At 51.5% G+C, this 21,031-nt stretch overlaps 1 protein-coding gene across 2 annotated transcripts; it reads left to right on the forward strand.

Annotated features, from left to right (window-relative positions):
- Positions 1 to 9,058: 9,058 nt before the first annotated feature.
- On the forward strand, positions 9,059 to 20,801 carry SERPINA1 (serpin family A member 1). Of its 2 annotated transcripts, none has more exons than XM_044932854.2 (5): positions 9,059 to 9,179; positions 16,800 to 17,443; positions 18,301 to 18,571; positions 19,550 to 19,697; positions 20,525 to 20,801. In XM_044932854.2, exons 2-5 carry the CDS (start codon positions 16,804 to 16,806, stop codon positions 20,714 to 20,716), a joined length of 1,251 nt encoding a protein of 416 aa, XP_044788789.1. In that variant the 5' UTR covers positions 9,059 to 9,179; positions 16,800 to 16,803; the 3' UTR covers positions 20,717 to 20,801. The 2 variants fall into 2 exon arrangements, with proteins under 2 accessions (XP_044788789.1, XP_006049591.1); XM_006049529.4 differs by lacking the exon at positions 9,059 to 9,179 and adding an exon at positions 11,300 to 11,445.
- The last annotated feature ends 230 nt before the right edge of the window (positions 20,802 to 21,031 follow it).

The following is a 21,031-nucleotide window of genomic DNA, read 5'->3' on the forward strand; positions in this document are numbered from 1 at the left end:
GTAGGGTGTTTGGAGGAAATCCAAAGAGGTTAAAAGAGACATCCCAAGGCAATCTTCTCTGTCAGAGAGACTGCAAGAAGCTGTCACCTATGTGAGTACAGCGTCCTTCTGTTCAGTTGATCAGTTAAAAGGAATCGAAGATGTATATTTTTACAGAAGCAACACTTCCTTGTGAAAATATCAACACACAAAAATATGCAGAAGGAAGTTAAAGTCACCCAGCTGGTTAGTGCGTTATTCCAGATAATTCCAAGTCTGTTTCCTTCCGGAGCCCTCCATGCATATTCTTCAGTTTCTACATATATTGGTTCTTACTCTCTACCTTGTATTTCGAATGACGTTGGTGTCTTACTTCATGTTCAAATCGAACCAAAAGACCAAGAGGGAAGAGGGTAGAGAAGGGGAATCAATTTCTACGGAGTCCATGACATGCCAGTCCTTTCCATATGTTCATTGATCTTACCCTAACAGTCACCCTAGGACCCTGGAACCAAAATCTGCACTTACAGATAAGGACAGTGAAGACTTGAGGGGTTAAGTAACTTGTCCACAGTGAACTGAAGCCAACTTTGACTGTCCCCAGATCCTATCTTCTTGCCTAACTCCGCACTGATCCAGACAGGGTTGGGACCACCATTTTTCCAGAACTCTGCATACAAGAAAGGGGAGCCCCAAGTGTCATGTGGGGGGATACTATGTCTGCACTTGTGTGTGTGTGTGTGTGTGTGCACAAAGTGTTTGCCTTGGGCCACTTGAACCACCCTAGCCTCCCTGGTGAGCCTGAGGCTCCAACCTACAGGAGGAGGCCACGTCGTCCTGAGTCCCATCCACTCAACTTCTAATACATGAAGCCCAGTCACCTACAGAGCTTCCCCCACCTGCTTCCCTTGTACCCCGGAGAGGCCGGAGGTGGAGGACAAGGACAGAGAAAGGAAAACACACGTCCCCACTGTTTGCTCTGCACAGACCCTCTTTCCAGGAGGCAGCTGTTGACCTAGCTGTGTTTACCTTACTTGCTCAACCCTCTGTAAGGTGGATGGTTGAATACAAGGCTTCAAAATTTGTGTAATTAGAATGGAAAGTATTGATTTCACCCACTTCCTGGGGGGCAATATTGGTTTTTGCTCATTTAACTGAATTATTTCATTTGTAGTTGCCTGCTGTTAAAATCATTGCCACACAACACCAAGGATGACCAAAATAACAGGGAAATCATATTTTTTGAGCCAGACTTTTCATGATCAGTATCTCATGGAATCAATCCTCCCTTAGAACCCCATGATGGTAAAATGATCATACTCATTCCCACTTCCCAGAGAAGATGAAGCCACTGGATCCAGGTTCTCAGCTCCTAAAGACAGGTCTGGATTTTAAACTGCTTCTATGCTCCAATCCCAGATGCCTTTAGGACATCAGGAAGGGGAAGGTGGAGCAGAGAGAGGGCAGCTCCTTATAAAGTTCCATATAGGAGATCCTATCACTAGCCATTCCACCCAAGTGAAATGAAAACATGGTCACACAAGACTTGCCCGTGAAGGCACATGGGAGCTTGATTCCTAATAGTCAGCATTAGAAACTGCCCATTCTCAATAGACACACCAATTGTGGTCCATCCTTAAGATGCAATTGTACTCTGCAAGAAACACGGGCAAAATTGCTGAAAGAGGCAGTGTCTTCAATGAATTTCAAAAACACTCTGTCAAACCAAAGGCACAACAAATGTCCAGAATGTATTCTCCCATGTACATGCCCTTCTGGAAGAGGCGAGACTCATTGATGGAGACCAAAGCCCAAACAGAAGCTACCGTGGGGAGGACTGGGTGATGGATGGAAAGAAACTTCCTGGACTGAAGGATCTGTTCTTTAACACATCAGTCAGAGTGGAGGTTATACAGAGGTACACAAATGTGAACACATATTGAACTGTACATTCAGGATTACATTTTTACCACATGTAAATAACATCTTGGTAAAAATAGACTCATGAAAATAAGGAAAGGAAGTGATATCAAGGTGGTAGCAACCGAGAAGAGGATTCAAGAGAGAGAATTCATTCAATTCTATAAAATGAATTTTATAGATTCATTCTATTTATTCTCTCTGAGCCTCACCTGCAGGGTGGATATGACACGATCTTTGTTGCAGAGCTGTTGGGAAGATGGGAATCTGTCCACAGTGCTGGCTCCCAACAGCCAAGCAGAGAATAGGGAGGGTTTTTTTTTTTTTTTCCTGGGCTTATGTTGTGAGGAGCTGGAGGTTGGAGGGGAATGTAGCTGGCAGGGGTGGGGGGTGTGAGGGTACAAACCTGGAGGTGGTAAGGGGACAATAGGGCCAGCTCCTGGGCAGTGGGCCAAGCAGAAAAGTCCTCACACTCACCAGGCTGAGCCCCAGAGAAAGCAGAAGAAGGGGACAGAGGGCATGACACAACCCCCTTCCCTCGGTGGCACTTCACCATTATAGCTCAGCCCCCGCTGGGCTGTGCTCCCAGGAACTCTTCCCCTTTTCCTGCAGGACAGAGGAGGCGGCAGATGGGGAAGTAGCCCTGGGTGGTGGGGGAGGCCAGGCACGGCGAGCAGAGCCACCAAGCTCTCAGGCCAAGCTGTAAGGAGCAACAAGCCAACCCTCTCCCCTCGGCCTACCCATGGAGGGGGCCCCTGGGAGATTGTTCAGACGATGACTTCTGGCTGGGCTCAGTTAGGCAGAACAACTGTTTGTTCTTTAGTCTATGAAGTTGCATGCCCCATGCAAATGTTTAGCATCCTAAAGGTTTTCATACTTTGACCCTGGCAAAGCACCTTAAGTAAGCATTTGATTTTTTTTCAAAGGCTCCATTTCGACTCTCTTTCATTTAGCTCAGCTCATCAAGCGCCCTGTGAGCACCTGTTTGGGGCTCAACTCAGAGTCAGAGAGGCTGAAAGAACAGGGTCCTGGCCTCCAGTAACCGCAGTCTCTTGGTAGAGCTGAGTATGAGGGTTGCTCCTTCCCCTGTGGTCACACAGCTTGAGTCAAATCTCTCCTCTGCTGTCCTCTGGCTCTGTGACCTGGGGCCAGTTGCTTGACATCTATAAGCCTCAGTTTCCTCATTGGAAGAATGGGGATAACGAAACACCTACCACATAGGTGTAATGTGAGGAGAAGAAGAGCTCACTCTCTGAAATACTTAGGATCCTGTCTGGCAAGCATGATATGCTCAAGAAGCATCAGCTACTAAGATAACTGTTGTAAAAGAGGTGGACAAAGTGCCGTGGAAGCAGCAGCCAGTAGGGACGCTGGGATATGGGGGTGGGGTATCAGGAAAGCTCATGGATGAGTTTGTTCTGGAAGGCTGTGTCAGACACCTGAGGAGGAAGACAAAGGTGCTTCCTCGCAGGATGGAGAGCAGCCTGACAAAGGCTGGCAGCCTGGGAGGCAATGCCCAGCCAGGGACAAAGTGATGATGAGATGGAGGTGTGGATGTGACTGGGCCCTCAGTCAGGGGTCAGCGTGTTTGTTTTGGGAAAGCCAGATAGTAAACACTTAGGCTTTGAAGGCCATACGGTCTCTGCCACAGCCATTCAACTCCGCACCTGGAGCATGAAAGCAGTTTTGGACAATGAACAAACAGGCGTGGCTGTGTCCCCGTAGAACATTGTATGTGGATGCTGAGGACTGACTTTCATATCATTTGTGTGTGTGTTACAAAATATTACACAATTCTTTCATTTCTTCTCAATCATTTAAACATGCAGAAGCCCTCTTGGCTTGCTGGCCATACAAAGGCGAGAGCAGGCTGCATGGGCCTGTGGGCTATTGTTTGTACCCTGTGGAGGGGACGCTGGGATGAGCCCGGGGGAGTGAGATGGGCCGGGCTGCAGAAACTACAGCAACAAGAAGCCAGTGTTGGGGCTCCAGGAGTGAACCCCAGGACTATGGATGGGGCGAGGGACAGAGGGTGACTGGATGGATGGAGAGTGCTGGGCGGGCACAAAGGAAAACAAAGGAATTTGAAGATTGTACGAGTTTCCCGTTGCCACTATAACAAAATTACTGTAACTTACTTCCCCAAACAGCACAAATTTATTATCTCACAGTCCTGGGGGTCAGAAATCCAAAATCAAAGGACTTCCCTGGTTGTCTAGCAGTTAAGAATCACCTTCAATGCAGAGGACGCAGGTTCGATACCTGGTCAGGGAACTAAGATCCCACGTGCCATGGGGCAACTGAACTGGTGCTCCACAACAGGAGAAGCCCGCTCACTGCATTGGAGACCCAGTGCAGCCAAAATATTAAAAATACATATATAATTTGTTTAAAAATTTTATCTAAAATCAAGGTCTCTGTGCATGTCAGTCGTGTCTGATTCTGGAACCCCATGGACTGTAGCTCACCAGACTCCTCTGTCCAAGGGATTTTATAGACTAGAATACTCTGATGGGTTGACATTTCCTCTTCCAGGGAAACTTTCCAACCCAGGGATAAGACCTGAATCTCTTGCATCTCCTGCATTGGCTGGCAGATTCTTCACCACTAGCACTGTGGAAGCAGGGCGAAATTCAATTCCTTCTAGAGACTGGAAGTAAGTTCTTTCCCTTGCTTTCTCCAGCTTCTAGAGGGCACCTGCATCTTTGGGTCTGAGGCCCCTTCCTCACGTCAACCTAACCTCTGTTTCTATCATCTCCTTCTCTGACTCCAACTCTCCTGTCCCTCTTTTATAAAGACCTTTGTAATTATATTAGGCTCACCTGGATAACCCAGGATAATTTCTATCCCAAGATCCTTAATCTTAATCACATCTTCAATGTCCCTTTTTTCCATGGAAAATGACACATTCGCAGGTCCTGGAGATTAGGACATGGGCGCCTCTAGGGACATTCCTCTCTTGCTCACCAAGGTTTGGACAGAAATGGACCAAAGAGATGGAGCAGATGGACCATGAGGTTTAAGTAGATGACACCACACCATTTCTACATGTTCACACTGGTAGTCCGGCGAGGGTCAGGGACAGAGGGGCAGAGGGGAGGGGGCAACCAAGAAGGGGCTGCAGATGAAGAGCTGACCGAAGAGGCCTCCAACCTGACATCGAACAAAGCAGGTCATATGTGGGTGGAGAGAAGCTAAAGAGGTTGCAGGAGTAGAGAAGGACAGGAAGCGAGGGGCCGGAGGCTCAGACAGCCATCCACAAGGACGGTGATCAGCAGAAGAGCCCAGGCTGGGCCCAGATGCCCTTCCCCTAGGATGTGGGGTGTGGTCCCTGGGCCTGCGGGTGTCAGCGATGAAGCTGGGAGAAGGCAGGACTGTCCGGAGAGGTGGCTACATGATTGTTAGGGGGAGAGAGGTTTGGAGGCAGGGGTGGGGCCAGGAGAATTGGACTTCTCATGTGGCAGGTGTGTGCGAGAATAAACTGCCCCTACTGGAGAGGACTTCTGGGGAAAGAAAGCCTCTGGGGAGGGGTCTCAGCTACCTGACTAGGACATGCGAGGAGGAGACGTATGGGTGAGGTGATGGGGGCCTGAGCCACAGAGTGGAGATGGGGTAGAAAGAGAGGGAAAAATGAGACAGGCTGTGAAATGCCCCTGTCTGCAGGGCCCTGCCAGCAGGAGGTGGGTCTGTCTTTGGACTCTTTGCTCCTTCTTTTCATGGGGAAAGGGAAAGACTCTCCACAGGGGGATGAGAGGGTTGACAGAAAGAGAACTGAACAGAAAGTCAGGACATATGACTCCAAAAGGGTTTCCAGGGAACCCTGGGGTCTGCCCCAGTGCCTCCTGGTATGTACACCCGATGTCAGCTCTGCGTCCAGTGTTGCTCCTGCGTCCTGCTTATCTCCTAAACACATCCCCACTCCATCTCTCCCTCAATGGGATGACTTAAAGGGCCTTGGCGGTCCTTGAGGTTTGGGTTCCCACTGGGCTGTGAGTTTCTGAGCAGTTGAGACAACATCTTTTCACCTTTGCCAACTCTGAGCTAAAAGGTGATCGTAATATGTAGTGAATGAATGAATAAATGAACAAGTGTATGAATCGGTGAGGAAATGAAGGAAGAGGACCACAGCAGCTGATTGTAAGTAGAGGGAAGAAGGGAGGAATAGGAGAGGAGGGAGGGAGGCAGAGGGGCTGCACCGTCAGCTTTGTGGTAGCTGTGCCTCGGTTTCCTCATCTGTACTAAGAGGACATCACTGGTACCCGATGCACAGGACGGACACAGAACCTGGGGGTAGTATGTGCTCACAAAGGATTGGCTGTGATGTGATGCAAGTGGCAAGTGTTGAAAGATCACACACTGGAGCTGGTTTGGGAGGTTGCGTTGTAAAATGAAGGCAGCAAGAGACTCAAGCAAACAGAAATGTCTAAAGTCAACAGGATAGATGGCAACAAGGTAAATCGAACCACTGCAACCCAAGGTCTGTGTTGGGCAAGCTGGGAGAGCCCTATTGCTCTCTGTTATCTGAGACACCCACGCAGGGCTTATACTTCTGAAAAACAAGTCCCAAAGTCCTTCTCAGCCCCCTGCACATCTGGCCTTCCCTGTGGTGCCCAGGGGGACCTTTGCCAACCCCTTCTCTCTTCCTCGCCCAGAGAGGGCTGCTGATACCAAGTCTTGGGGAAGAAGAGAAAGAAGATGGGCCTGGGAAATGGTGTCACTGCCAGAAAACAAACGTGTGTTTCCAAGATGTCTGCCAGGGTTGCGGAAAGGAGAAGAGAGATAAATGAAAGGGATTCCTTATTCCCGAAATGTGCACATCCACAAGGAAATACTTATTAAATAGGACAGGGGTTGAGCCTCATAAAAGGCGGAAGTCCACAAAGGCCAAACATTCAAAGGGATAAAGTTAAAATAAAGTGTGTAAAAAATAGTGACAATAAAAACATTCCTTTTATTCATTTTAACAAGTAAGGGATGGAGCAACAGCTGGGTGTTCTATTCTTTGTATTAATAGTAACTGTATTTTCACTTACAATGCAAAGAGTTGCCTTCTTTTTCTCCAGGTAAGGATGGAGAGTGAAATGAAAAGCTGTGAATAAGTCAGATAGTTCCAGAAAAAAGCAAGAATTGAACCATACGCACAGGAAGTAGCCATGGACGTTGGGCACAGAAGGAAAGAAGGTCCCCAAGGGTGTTGCAAGCTGGTAAAGTTGCAAGATGCCAGGATGAAGTGAACTCATCCTGATGATGCAAACTCGGTGCATCTCCTGGAATCAAAAACCTGGACCACACAACTAACCCTACTAATGTAAATGAGCTATGAGAAGACGGACATGGTGCCAGGCATGCTAATAGAGCAGGCCTGTCAAACACCCCACCAGCTTCCCTACATTTAAGCCTCATGACAATCATATGAACAAGAGAGAGTCTAAGTATGCCCATTTAACAGAGGAGCAAACTGAGGCTCAGAGAGCTGAAATGAGTTCCTCCTCTAAGTCCAGGTTCCCCTGGCTCCAACCACCCACCCCTCACTCAACTTGGCCTTCTGCCCCTCACAGGTGCTCAGAAAGATGTAATTGCCCATGGCCCTCTGACCTAAGGAAGCAAATGAGCCCAGCCCCCAGGAAGGGGATTGGTGGCCTTTAGGCAGAAGCTTGAATCTGAAGAGGTGTCCCTGGGCAAATGCGCTAGCCCCTCCCTCCAAATCTTTCTCCTGCTCAGATCCTGGGATTCATCTGAAGGGTTTTCCGGGCTCAGAATATCAAAGATAAAATGTGTTTGGCACTGACTTAGGGCCCATCTGTGCCTGAGACTGCCCTCGGTCCTGTGTGTCATCACACTGGCTGTTCACAGTCCTGGTAGAAGTGCTCATTCTTATTCCCTAACTCACAGAAGAGGAAATGGGGGTGCAGAGAGCTTAATCAGCTAAGATCTCATCACAGAGTGGTGGAGTAAAGGCTTAAATCCAGGTGCTCAGCCCCCCAGCCCATGCCTGAGCCACTGAGCCACAGTGCCCCCTGAAGAAGGGAGCTGGTGCCTTGAAGGGGCTCCCATAGTGAGTATCGGGGGTACATTGATGTGTCTGTGTGTGTGCCTGGGGCAGTCAGTGTAGGCTAGGTCCCACACTCTCTGGGAAACTCTGCCAACAGATGTAGCATCCCTGAAGTGCTCCATCACTCTCTGGACCAAGCAAGGTCTCTGGTCCTTCATCTACTTGATCTATACTCCTCCCCTCACTCCCTTCCTGCTGCAGACTGCGCACTTCACTGTCATCTTTCTTTCCATCCCTCTCCCATATCTAGGCAGGATTATGGGGGGACAGGGTCTCCCCAGACACCGCCGATTCACAGCCAGCCCACAGCATCTTTCTAGGATACACTCACTCCCAGAGAATCAGTCTGGATACAACAATCAACAGTTCCAGAAGTAACCAAGTGGACAGAACTTTCCCCAGCTTGGCGTCTGATTTGTGACTCAAGAATGGCCCCTGGGTGGACCCACCCTGGACATTCTGTGCTTGCCCATTTTCCTGGATCATCCCACCCCTCCTTCCCAGGATGCACATTCAGAGGAGCTCTCTGCAGCGTGAAATACTAGAGAAGTGGGCAGTGGGAGGATGGGGAGATGAGGAAGGGCTGAGCATGGAGCCCTGGACTCAAAAGGAACAGGTCCCAACCCAGAGCCCCTCACTTTCTCCCAGGCCCTGCCTCACGCCCTTTCTTCAATCCTCCTCCAAGTGCCCCAGTCCCCCCGATGTCTTACATCCCTTCTTCCTGCAGCCAGCGTCTATGACACACCCTCCCCCATAAACACAGCCCATCTCAGTCTCTGCGGGGCTCCTCTTGTGCATTTCAGAGGTGGCTCAGGCCGCCTCCCTCCACAGGTGGCCCTGGAAACCTGCCAAGACGTTGATGCCCAGCTCTGGCCCCAAAGGAGACACCTGTCATCCCCTTTAATCTGCTCTGCCAGGTGCAACCAGCCCGCTTACAGAAGCTCAAAGGCACTGGGTGATTCATCCTGGGTCACACAGCCAGACACAGCAGGGCAACAGGTGGCACACAGGACTACCGCCTGGGCTGGGAAGGGCTTTCTGGCATCTGCCTGGCTCCTGGCAGCTTTCTGACCAGGGTCCCACCCCTCCCAGACCTGCTGCCTGAACCACCCAGAAGCTCCTTCCTCCTGCGCTGGCAGAGCCTGGGCACCGCGCTCAGGGCATACACGGCCTCCAGGAGCCCCAGGGGAGGAGGAGCTCCTTCTGCCGCAAGAACCTGGCATTGAAGGTAAGGGGGATGGGGGGGCACCTTCCCACCTGCCCCAGACCACCAGGCTGAGAGGCACTAAGCGTGGCAACAGCCTGGACACTTGCCGATGCCCACTCAGTGCGAGAGCTGAGAGGGGCAGCCAGGCGTGGGGGGAGGCCATTTCACAGATGGGGAAACTGAGGCATGGGGAGGGGAACAAATGTCCAGGAGGTACGGAGGGCAGACCTTGTTTCATCACACCCTGGGTCTTCAAGCTATGGGTGGGTGCAGAGCCCTGGGTAAGAAACCCCTTCAGCCAGCTCAGGGGAAGAGTCAGTGTTCTGAAGCCAGCTTGTAGAATCGGAGAGTCCGGAGAGATGGGACCGGAGAGTACTTCCTCCCTGAGCTCGTTTCTGCTCCTATATAGGGGGTGGTACACACTCCCCTCACAGGGACACTGAGAGGACTCAGTAAGGGAAGCCTGGAGGGAAGCTCCTGGAACACTCCCCTCATCCTTAGACCACCCACCTAGAATCACACCAGGGAGATCCACGGGCACAGGGCTCAGCATGTGCCCCCGATGCTGGGCTCTGAGCTCTGAAACTGCTGCATTTAATCCTCGCAGCAGCCCAGCAAGGTACGAACTGTCACATCCCCATTTTACAGATGAGGAAACTGAGGCATGAAGCAGTTAAACAACTCCCCTGAGATGTCACAGCCAGTGAGTGGGGATGCTGGGTTCCCTGGTCTAAACCTGTGTGCTAGAGGAACCTACAGGCTATTCGCCAGGCACAGTCCCATAGCTGGGGCCAGGGGATGAGGGGTGGACAAAGACACACTTGTCCACTGGCTCAACAAATACAGAGTGTACATGGTGTGCCAAGGGAGTGTAGGGCGGTGCACACAGCGTGATGCCAACTGCCTTAGGCTTCTAAATGGACTCTAACCCACTGAAAAGCCCAAGGCGGCTGGCATCACACTACGTGCACCGCCCCAGTAGGGCCCTACTGGCCTCAATCCCACACTACCACCCTGGCCACCACCAGTGCCCCCAAAAGCCTGCCGTAGCTCCTGGACGGGGCCACAGGTCCCAGGAAAATTCAGGCAGCCTGTGGGTCGAGTTAGCTGGCCGGAAGCCAGGTCCAGCGGACACAGAAACAGGCCTGAGGCTGGCCAGGAATTGCACCTCCTCCTACCTGGAGAAGCTTGGTGAGCAGGTGTGAGCAGAGAGCTGTGCAGGTCAAAATCAAGAGCCTAGTGTATGCCCGGTGCTTTACGTAAGTGATTTCCATATCCCTGACAATGAGCTGGAAGTGGGACCTCCAAGGCCTTAGGATGCACATGAAGCTACCCCGTGTTTCAGAGAGATGGACCAGCTTGCCTGAGGCCACACAACTCTTTGTAGATTTACTCTCTGACCCCGGGCCTGTGCCCACGCCACCCGTATCAGTCTTAGGTAGCTGTGTCAAGTGCAGTCAGGACCCATTTTCTTTCCAGGGAAGGCGAGAGAGGTTTTGTGTCTGCCTGGTGACTTTAGGTAGATGGCCAGTTTCTCTATCTGCCAGCTGAGCTCTTCCCCTTGCATCTTCAGCAGTGGGCCTTTTTGTTTGTTTATTTGTTTTGGGCTGCGCTGGATCTTTGTTGCTGCTTCCTCTAGTTCTGGCAAGGGGGCTATTCTAGTTGCTGTGCACGGCCTTCCCATTGCAGTGGCTTCTCTGGTTATGGGCCACAGGCTCTAGGGCACAGGCTCCAGCAGTTGCTGTATGGGGTTAGTTGCCCCACAGCATATGGAATCTCCCCTGACCAGGGATCGAACCCATGTCCCCTGCACTGGCAGGCAAATTCTTAACCACTGGACTACCAGGGAAGTCCCAGCAGTGGGCCTTTCGAGGTGGCTCCATAAATGGTAGCTCTTGCTACCGATTAAGCAGCAATGAGAGCTCCCCAGTGGATTGAAGGCCAGCAAAAGGCATGCGGTCCCCCCGAATGTCAGCATCAGTGCCACCCCAGCGTGGATGCAGGATGCTGCGGATTATGAGCTGGGCACAAAGACTCTCTCAGGGATACGGCGCACAGGGGCACGTGCCGCCCAGAAGGAGCACCGATGGTCGACGTGAGCAGGCAGTTCAGTGTCCAGCCAATGGACTTAGTCCTTATTTGTTCCTCTGATAACTGGGGTGACCTTGGTTAATGTTTACCAGCAGCCTCCCCCTTCGCCCCTCTGGGTCCAGTGCTTAAATACGGGGAAGGACAGGGCTCTGTCTCCTCGGCCTCAGTCACCAGCCCTGACCTAGGACAGTGAATCGTAAGTATGCCTTCCACTGGCCAGAGGCCTCCGGGACCCTGCACTCCCCGGGCAAGCCTTGGGGATGCAAGGAGGATGGAGCAGGCTGGAGCCGGGCCACCTGTTGTCATAGTAACAGCAGCCCTCGGGGTCCTTTCCTGCTCCCCAAGCCTGTCCAGGGCCTCCCCAATTCCTCCCGCTGACTAAAGTGGCCCTCTGCGAGCGGAAATGGAAGTGAGGGGGTGGGGGCTGGCTTTGGCATCCAGCAACCTAGGAGGGAGTATGTATGTTTCTGCTGGCACAGCTCCTGTATCTTTCCCATTGGTGGTCTTCTGTAGGTCTCGCCGCCTCTGCATTTGCTCGGGTGTATATCTTTTCTCGCTTCTACAGATGAGAATGATAAGACTCAGGGAGGGACGGTGAGTAGCCCAGGTTCACAGAGCAACCTGGTAGGGAAGCCAGGTCGGACCAGAAGCTCTGAGTTTCAGCTGTTCATCATGCCTCCATTTTCTGCAGCAGTGCCCAGAACAGAACCGCACCAGGTCTCAGCCTGGAGTTACCAAAGTGGGCACCCCTGTGCACAGCGGGCCCCTGGCCATCCTTGTGTGCCACGGAAGATGGGGAGCTGAGGAGGGCACTGTCCTTGGGGGTGGGCTTTGAGCTGTATTCCTGAGCCCCCACTCTGCACAGGCAGCCTCTATTTAAGCCTCATGACAATCCTCTGAGGTAGTTACCGTGGTGTTCCCATTTGACAGATGAAGACTTCTGGGACAGGGAGGTTCATCCCTTGCCCCCAGTTACACCATCTAGGATTCAAGCTTAGGCTGAATCCCCTCCAGAATCCCCGCTTCTGCCCTCATGCCCACAGCACAATCGTCCCTTCGGGTCTCAGGCACCAGCTGGGGAATGGGAAGCCTGGTCTGGCTTTGAGTCACCTTTGATGCTGGGTGACCTTGGACAGTTGCTCATCCTCTCTGCACTTTTGGGCAAAGCATAGATAATCTTGGCCCTCCTGCCCCTACCCCACTCCCACTAGCTTTGATCTCTGGACTTTAGGAAGGATATGATTTTTCCATCACTGGTGTTTGGAGATGGAGTACAAAAATGACCCAGGCCAAGGCAACCAGACTCTTTTAGAGGATCCTGAAAGAGCCACAGTGTCCATAACAACTGATGCCTCCTGAGAACTGACAGTGTGCCAGGCATTTCTTGGCACTTTGCACCTATTTCTTTTGCATAATGGTCTTTTAGGGGAAGTACACCCATATCATCACTGGGAAACTGAGGTTCAGAGAGGTTGAGTAACTAGTCCAAGGTCACAGAACTGATAGCAAATTGAGCGTGGGTGTTCTGGCCTCATAGCCTCTAATCTTAGCCACAAAGTGACGCTGCCTCTCTTTGTTCAGCCAGGCCACCTCTGAGGTTTTCTGTTCTGAGGCCTCTGCCTTCGGCTTTGTATACAGAGAAGGGCTAAATGCCAAATTCAGGAATCAAAACACCCAGGATTAAGTTCGGTTCTGTAGAGACTTCCCTGGTGATTCACTGATTAAGACTCCCCACTTCCACTGCAGGAAGCACAGGTTTGATTCCTGGTCAGGGAACTAAGATCCCACATGCTGCACACACAAAAAATTAGTTGTGTAAGCTGCCAGTTCAGTTCTGTGATTTTCAGTAATTTATTTAATTTCCACAGCCCTCGATTTCTTCATCTATGTTGTTGTTCAGTGGCTCAGGCATGTCCCACTCTTTGTGATTCCGTAGGCTGCAGCACCCCAGGCTTCCCTGTCTTTCACCATCTCCTGGACCTTCCTCAAACTCATGTCCATTGAGTTGGTGATGCCATACAACCATTTCCTCCTCTGTCACCCTTGTCTCCTCCTAGCCTCAATCTTTCAGCATCAGGGTCTTTCCCAGTGAGTCAGTTCTTCGCATCAGGGGACCAAAGTATTGGAACTTCAGCTTCAGCGTCAGTCCTTCCAATGAATACTCAGGACTGATTTCCTTTAGGATGGACTCATTCGATCTCCTTGCTGTCTCCATCTATAAAATGGGGCTAATAATAACTCCCACCTCTCAGGGTAAGCTCTGAGGGAAGATGAGATAGTGCATGGATGCCTGCTATTCATGAAGTGAAAAGAGGAGGAGGATGCTCATGCTGACATTTGCTAAGAATAGGGTCTGGCAGCTAATAGTCAATGAATAAAGACCTGGAGAATTGAACTGAACATTTTCTAAACTCAGAGGCCATTCTCTGCAGAGCAGGGTTCCCCTCTCTGGTCCTGAGCAGTGTGGCTTACTGGCCTGGAAGAAATCTGCCAGCTCTCTAGCTTGAACCCTCCCTGTGCACAGGTAGGGCTTCCACACCTGCTAGATGCCCACCCAGTCATCACCTTATCCATTCTTCACATCTGCCTTGCAAGAGATTCTTTTCTCCACTTACAGGATGGCGAGGCTCGAAGAAGTGCAATCACTTGCCCAAGGCCACTTACCTGTAAGTGGCAGGGCTGAGTCACCCTGGGCTTTACCCAGGTGTCAATAGGTTGTGACCTTAGGTCATAGTCACTTCCCTGGACCCCACTGGGTCGCTCTTGGTCACTGTTTTATGTCCTGGGGGAAAGAAATGGCATGAGATTAGGCAAAGGGACAGCTCAGTCACTGTCCCCCACCTACCCCAGACTCCGGAAGCGTCATTGTGACATCTTCATTCTGCTGATTTGAAGTTTGGTCCCTGCACCTCTGGGCACTTCACCGTTTCCTCTCTCATCTCTGGTCAGCTCCCCAGCACTAGGATTTGAGGATTAGGGGGAAGGCACTTCCTTTGATAGAAGGGAGAGGAGAGAGAGGTCTTGGGCCCCCGAAATTCTAAGGAACAGACTGGGAGGCAAAAGGAAGCCAACAGAGTCTCAAGACTGACATCAGAGTGTTCGGGACCTAATTCTGACACTCACTGAATTGACCTGGAGACACACTGTCCCGTCTATAGTTCGAGAGGTGGGGAAACCAGGCCCTGCTCCAGCCAGCTTTATCCCTGACTCACTGCGTGGCCTTGGCAAGGCTCTGACCCCATCCTGGCCTCAGACCATTTACTGTAAGACGAGGAAGCCAGAGGAGGTGATGTAACCCCCAGGCAAAAGGATGGGGTGGGGGCAGGGAGGTGCTCAACCCAGCTGTAGCCCCTCTTCCCCTCAGCTGCATGCCAGCCTTGTTACCTTCTTAAGGGCAACATCCCTCTTGGCAGGAGGGCACCTCACCCTGTAACCCCATGGGAAGTTTCAGTCCATCTTGTTCCACCAAACTCAGATACTCCTCTAATTAAAACTCCAGCATTGGTACACAGGGACCTCATTTAGGTCCCCCTTAACCTCAGTCTATACAGCCGGGCAGAGTGAGGCCCCAAAACAAGTAAATGCTTACCTAAGGCCAAGTGGACAGAGGTGGCCCTGTGTGGACGAGAAGCCACAGCCTCTGGCTCTGAGGCCAATTGGCATATGTAGCGTCCCCACCATGCAGAGTTCAAATCCCTCATCACCAAGATGGGGAATTTCCATCAACCATGAAGGACCACACCAAAATCCGGTGGGGAGGTAGCAAGAAGTGCAAGGGTGATGGAAATATACAGAATTAATCTCAGCATCATCTTCAGCTCTAAAACCACTGGCTAGTTTACGAAAAATATAAACAGGTCTTACATAATCTGTGGTCTCCTCTATTTGGGTTATTTAGAGGCCTGAAGTCCAGAAAAAAAAAAAAAGGTAATGGAAAGAAACCAGTTTTGGATTTCATCTTGTTTATTGGAAAGAAACTTTAAGTCCAAGGGGGTAAGTAAAACCCAGCATTCCTTGTTTCCAACTTTTTCCATATGCCAAGTTCAAGAGCTCCTTTGTCTTTGTATTTTATTAAAATGATGGTTTTAGTTATGTGACTAATATCAATAGCCAGCTCTGTGGCTGCAGGCACACCCTCTCCTCTGCTTGGACCTCAGTTCCTTTATCTGGGAAGAGAGCAGGTGGTGCTTAGGAGACTTCAGCCTGGTGGCCCAAGGCAGGGGTCTGTGTGGAGTGGAGGGAGCTCTGTGGGGCAGAGCTGGTCCTGCGTTGCTACAGGAGACACTGACTTTGATGATCACTAGATGGAGCCTGACCTTGCTGGGCCACCCACAGGCCTTGCCATTCCCTGTTGTCTCCCCCAACCAGCCATGGAGCTCATCTTCCTCTCGTCATCCTCTGAGGGCTTCTGCTTGCCCATCTACCAGGCTCTCCTTCAAGGCCACCTTCTCTCTCAGGTGCTTTCAACGTAAGGTGTGGAGTCTAGACTTAGTGAAGATCTTACTTTCAAAGATCCCCCAAATCTGACTTTCTACCTGTGACAAAGTGAGGACCAGAGAGACTAAGCAACTCATCCAAGGTCACACAGCTGGTGGTGACAGAGACCTAGATTAGAAGCCAGGTCTGTCTGAAAAGGAAAAGATGCTTTTCCAACTCTTACCCACCCCACCCCGACCCCCCCACCCACACAAAGACAAATTCCACTTGGCTGGAGGATCCAGGACCTTCAGCACCCACAAGCATGCTGAGCAGAGCTAGGACAGAGGCAAGCAGGGTGGGTGGCTAAGCTGACCGTCAGCACAGTCCTGTGACTGAGGCCACAGACTCACTGTGAGGACAGCCCTCCAGCTCAGGAACATCCACCAGGGGCTGAGGTTCACTGTGAGTGTTGGGGTACTGCCTCCCGCCCCAGCTGGGTTTCCTCACAGCTCTTCTGCATGTCATTGAAGCAAGATTCCTCCCACTCTGGGCTGTCACCTCTCTGTCCATTAGGTAACAGATTTCAGTAGAAGTCCTCCTAGGGCTGTTCCAGATCCAATCATCCCTGAGTCCAATTCCGCCCACCTCCTGGGTCATTATCCACTTCCTGTCCCTCAGTTTCCTCTTCCCAAAATAAGGGCAGCGGCACTTACACCTTGGGGTCATTGTGGATATTAGTGGGGCCATCAAGAGCGTGGACTCCAGACCCAGATGACCTGGGAGTATGATTCTGATTCTGCTACTTGTCTGTCCTGAAACCTTGGACAAGTGACTTAACCTCTAGGAGCCTGGTCTCATCTGTAAGCCCAGGGGTGTTGCACGACCTAGGTCAGCGGACTGTTACCAGAACATGGTGAGATAAGACAGTAAAGAGCTTAGGATGGAATTTGACATGCAATAAGCGCCATCAAGTCCCTGCCATTGTTCTGAGTCTTTCAGTGATGCTGACATAGAAGAATGTTAGTCATATAGATCCTCGATAAACTGGTTGCTTTGACCTGGCATCAGTCAGTGGCCAAGGGACTCACTGTATGGTCTGACCCAGGCATGGTACCCTTCTCTCTCTTGCAGGATAATGGCACTCTCCATCACGCGGGGCCTTCTGCTGCTGGCAGCCCTGTGCTGCCTGGCCCCCATCTCCCTGGCTGGAGTTCTCCAAGGACACGCTGTCCAAGAGACAGATGATACATCCCACCAGGAAGCAGCCTGCCACAAGATTGCCCCCAACCTGGCCAACTTTGCTTTCAGCATATACCACCATTTGGCCCATCAGTCCAACACCAGCAACATCTTCTTCTCCCCTGTGAGCATCGCTTCAGCCTTTGCGATGCTGTCCCTGGGAGCCAAGGGCAATACTCACACTGAGATCCTGACAGGCCTGGGTTTCAACCTCACTGAGCTCACAGAGGCTGAGATCCACAAAGGCTTTCAGCATCTTCTCCACACTCTGAACCAGCCAAACCACCAGCTGCAACTGACCACTGGCAATGGTTTGTTCATCAATGAGAGTGCAAAGCTAGTGGATACGTTTTTGGAGGATGTCAAGAATCTGTATCACTCCGAAGCCTTCTCCATCAACTTCAGGGATGCTGAGGAGGCCAAGAAGAAGATCAACGATTATGTAGAGAAGGGAAGCCATGGAAAAATTGTGGATTTGGTAAAGGTTCTTGACCCAAACACAGTTTTTGCTCTGGTGAATTACATTTCCTTTAAAGGTAAGGTTGCATAACCAGTTTGAGCTTTTTCACACAGAAACACCCACAAAATATTCTCAGACACTCAGTTCTTAACTTTCCTGGCAGCACAGAACGGGATATAGCTGTGCATCTCTGCATGTGTTATTCAATTTTCCACACATGACCACTAAAACTTCCTGTGATCAAATAGGGTTAGGGAATTATGGATTAAACAAAGTACCTTCATCTCTGCAGGACTTTTCAGAGCCCTAAATGTCCTAACATGCATTGTAAATTCCTACCTGGGAGAGGTGTATGATATGCAGTGCCTCCCAAAATAGAGTCAGAAAAACAAATCCCGAACCACGCTTCTGACAAGTGCAACGCAGAGAAAGTAGTGACACCTTTGGAGTCAGGAAGACCAGGATTTAAACTCTTCCTCTACCACATGAGACTCCACGAAATGGAAATTCTGGATCCTATATCAGCCTTGCATTATTCTCCCCCAAAGTCTTTCCTGTAGACTGCTGGTTCACTTTAGACCCATTTTGCAGATGGTAAAACTGAGGTTTGGGGCTTCCCAGGTGGCTCAGGGGTAAAGAATCCACCTGCCAATGCAGAAGCACAGGAGATGTGGGTTTGAGCCCTGGGTCAGGAAGCTCCTTTGAAGTAGGAAATGGCAAACCCCTCTAGTATTCTTGCCTGGGAAATCCCATGGACAGAGGAGCCTGGTGGGCTACAGTCCATGGGGTCTCAAAGCGTCGGACACAAGCACACACGCAAACCTGAGGCTCAGAGAGAAGTACCTCACCAGGAGGCTCAGGGCTCCTTTATTCCCCCACTGTTACTAAACCTTCTCCCACCCTTGGTTGATGTCCGCTGTCTCTTCTCTCCAGGAAAATGGGAGAAGCCCTTCGAGGTGAAGCACACCACAGAGAGGGACTTCCATGTGGACGAGCAAACCACCGTGAAGGTGCCCATGATGAACCGCCTGGGCATGTTTGACCTCCACTACTGCGACAAGCTCGCCAGCTGGGTGCTGCTGTTGGACTACGTGGGCAACGTCACCGCCTGCTTCATCCTGCCCGACCTGGGGAAACTGCAGCAGCTGGAGGACAAGCTCAACAACGAACTCCTCGCCAAGTTCCTGGAAAAGAAATATGCAAGGTGATCTCCCAAACAGACCGACCCGGGAGCTGCCACATCTGGTCCAGTCAGAGGGTGGGGGGATAGACCCACCGACCACAGCCATGACCGCTGTGTGTCTGCTTCCAACAGAGGCCAGAATGCATGCACGTGGTACCAGACAGACTCCATGGGAGGGCTGGTGCCCAGGGGTGAGGAGTGAAAGTCCTGTCCTTGAGGACTTCCTCCCTAGCCTGGACACTGCCCGTTCCTGGTGCACAGGGAGAGCAATGTCAAATACATGTTGTTGGCAAACCCAGAAAGAAGAGGATGGACTTCCCGGCAAAGGTGGCAGTTGAATGTAGATTACAGGATAGAGTGTGGATTACAGGCTAAAAAGTTCACGGCAGGATGGGGGCGGGGGAGGGGAGGATAATGCTTGGAGAGGCTGAAAAAGCCAACGCCCAGAGCAGGAAACTCCAGCACCTCTTTGAGGCTGGTTCTGATTCCTCTGTCATTAGATGAGTGTGGTTCGACCAGGTCTCCATCATGCACTCCATATCAGTACCTGTCTCTGTGTTTGTAAATATGCCCAGGCCCGGATGAGCAATTTTATCATGTATAACATAAAACAAAGATGAAAATACAGAAAAGTACTCCTCACGCCCTCAACAGATGTCACTCAGGACCTGCCACCACACCCCACAGTCCCCTGGAATCCTGGCCCTGGGGGGAGTCCCAGTCTAGGGGGTGCGAAAAAACTCTACAGGGAAGTAGTGAGTACAATCCTTCCAGGGGACACCCCAGATCCTCCGGAGGCCTTCTCAGAGGAGGTGGCCCTTGAGAGGCTCTGCAGGACAAGAGGATGGCTCTGATTCTAATATCCTCTGACCCTGGGCGTAGAGGAACTAAAAGTGGAATAAACCGAAGTGTGAGAGCAGGGGGAGAGGGCGCCAACTGGAAAGAACAACCAGAAAAGGAAACATTTTAAACTCTGTGACTTTTTTTTTTTCATGACAGTTCTGCCAATTTACATTTGCCCAAACTGTCCATTTCTGAAACGTATGATCTGAAAACTGTCCTGGGCGATGTGGGCATCACCGAGGTCTTCAGCAATGCGGCTGACCTCTCAGGGGTCACCAAGGAACAGCCTCTGAAGGTGTCCAAGGTGAGTGTGTCCCTGGCGTCTGTAGGTCAGCATGCTTGCAGGGCCACAGCCCTGGGGCGAGGCTGAGGAAAGGGCAGAGGGACGCAGGCATGCCTGCAGACCAAGGCCCCTGAGGAATGCCATCGCTCCACCACGACGGCAGTGTGGTCAGCTGACAGAGGGGAGGAGGTGGCCTCACGTGCTTGGCACGAGGTTGTGTCACTTACTCTCTGTCTCATCCTTGGCCGGGGACTTCCCTTTTTTGGGTCCCTATAACCCCCTACTTACAGACAGAGACTTAGGCTCGGGGATTGCCAAGACCTTTTGGCCCCTGCATCTGATACTCCGGGAACTACTGGCGAATCACTGAGTCTGAGTGATTTCAACCAAAGATGCCGTTTATTCAGGGGAATTACAGGTGCCCAAGAAAACAACTATGGTTCAGTGACAGTTTGTGAATGGAGTACTTGGGTGGGGACAAGGCACATGGAGGCAGCCCTCAAAGTCCTGCTCCCCAAGGAGCTTAGTATCTGGTTCCACAAATGAGAGGGGAGCCAAGGAGACAGAGAGCAGGAAAATCTTCTCTCCCCTGAGGCGATGGGTTGTTTCCCAGGAAGGCTGGGGAGGAAGAGGCTGGGGTACCCTCGTGGATCAGACAGAGGCCTTGCGAGCATCCCTTGTGTGTCCACTGCAGGGCCGGGTAGACAGCGATGGGGAAGGACAGGAGGCAAGGAGAGAGGCCAGAGGGTGCCCCACCCAGGGCAAGGCACTCCTCCCCGCCTGGCTCCCAGGCCTGGGTGGGGGCTGTCTCCACTCACACATGACCTCGTTGCTCTCCCCGCTTCCAGGCGCTCCACAAGGCTGCGCTGACCATCGATGAGAAAGGGACAGAAGCTGCCGGGTCCATGTTTCTGGAAGCCATCCCCATGTCCCTTCCCCCAGACGTCGAGTTCAACAGACCCTTCCTCTGCATCCTCTACGATAGAAACACCAAGTCTCCCCTCTTCGTGGGAAAGGTGGTGAATCCCACCCAAGCCTAACTGCCTCTCGGGGTTCAGCCTTCCCCTCCCAGGCCAGGTCCCCCCACTCCCTCCATGGCATTAAAGGATGACTGACCTAGCCCGAGCTTGCGTGTGGCGTGTCAACCCTTCGTCCTCTTGCATCTGAGTCTTTCTTTGCATCCCCAGGATGTGTGCGGAATCTGGGCCATGGCCCTCCTTCATGTGTCCACTGCATTAAGATGCCTTAGCATTTACACTGCCCAACCCTGCGCTCGGCCAGGCTGAAAGGTCAACTGAATCCCACAGCTTCCTGCCTCTCCCCCAGTCACTACGGAAAAGCTCCAGGCTTTCCAG

The sequence above is a fragment of the Bubalus bubalis genome, chromosome 20, assembly GCF_019923935.1.
Source record: "Bubalus bubalis isolate 160015118507 breed Murrah chromosome 20, NDDB_SH_1, whole genome shotgun sequence".
Taxonomy (NCBI): Eukaryota; Metazoa; Chordata; class Mammalia; order Artiodactyla; family Bovidae; genus Bubalus; species Bubalus bubalis.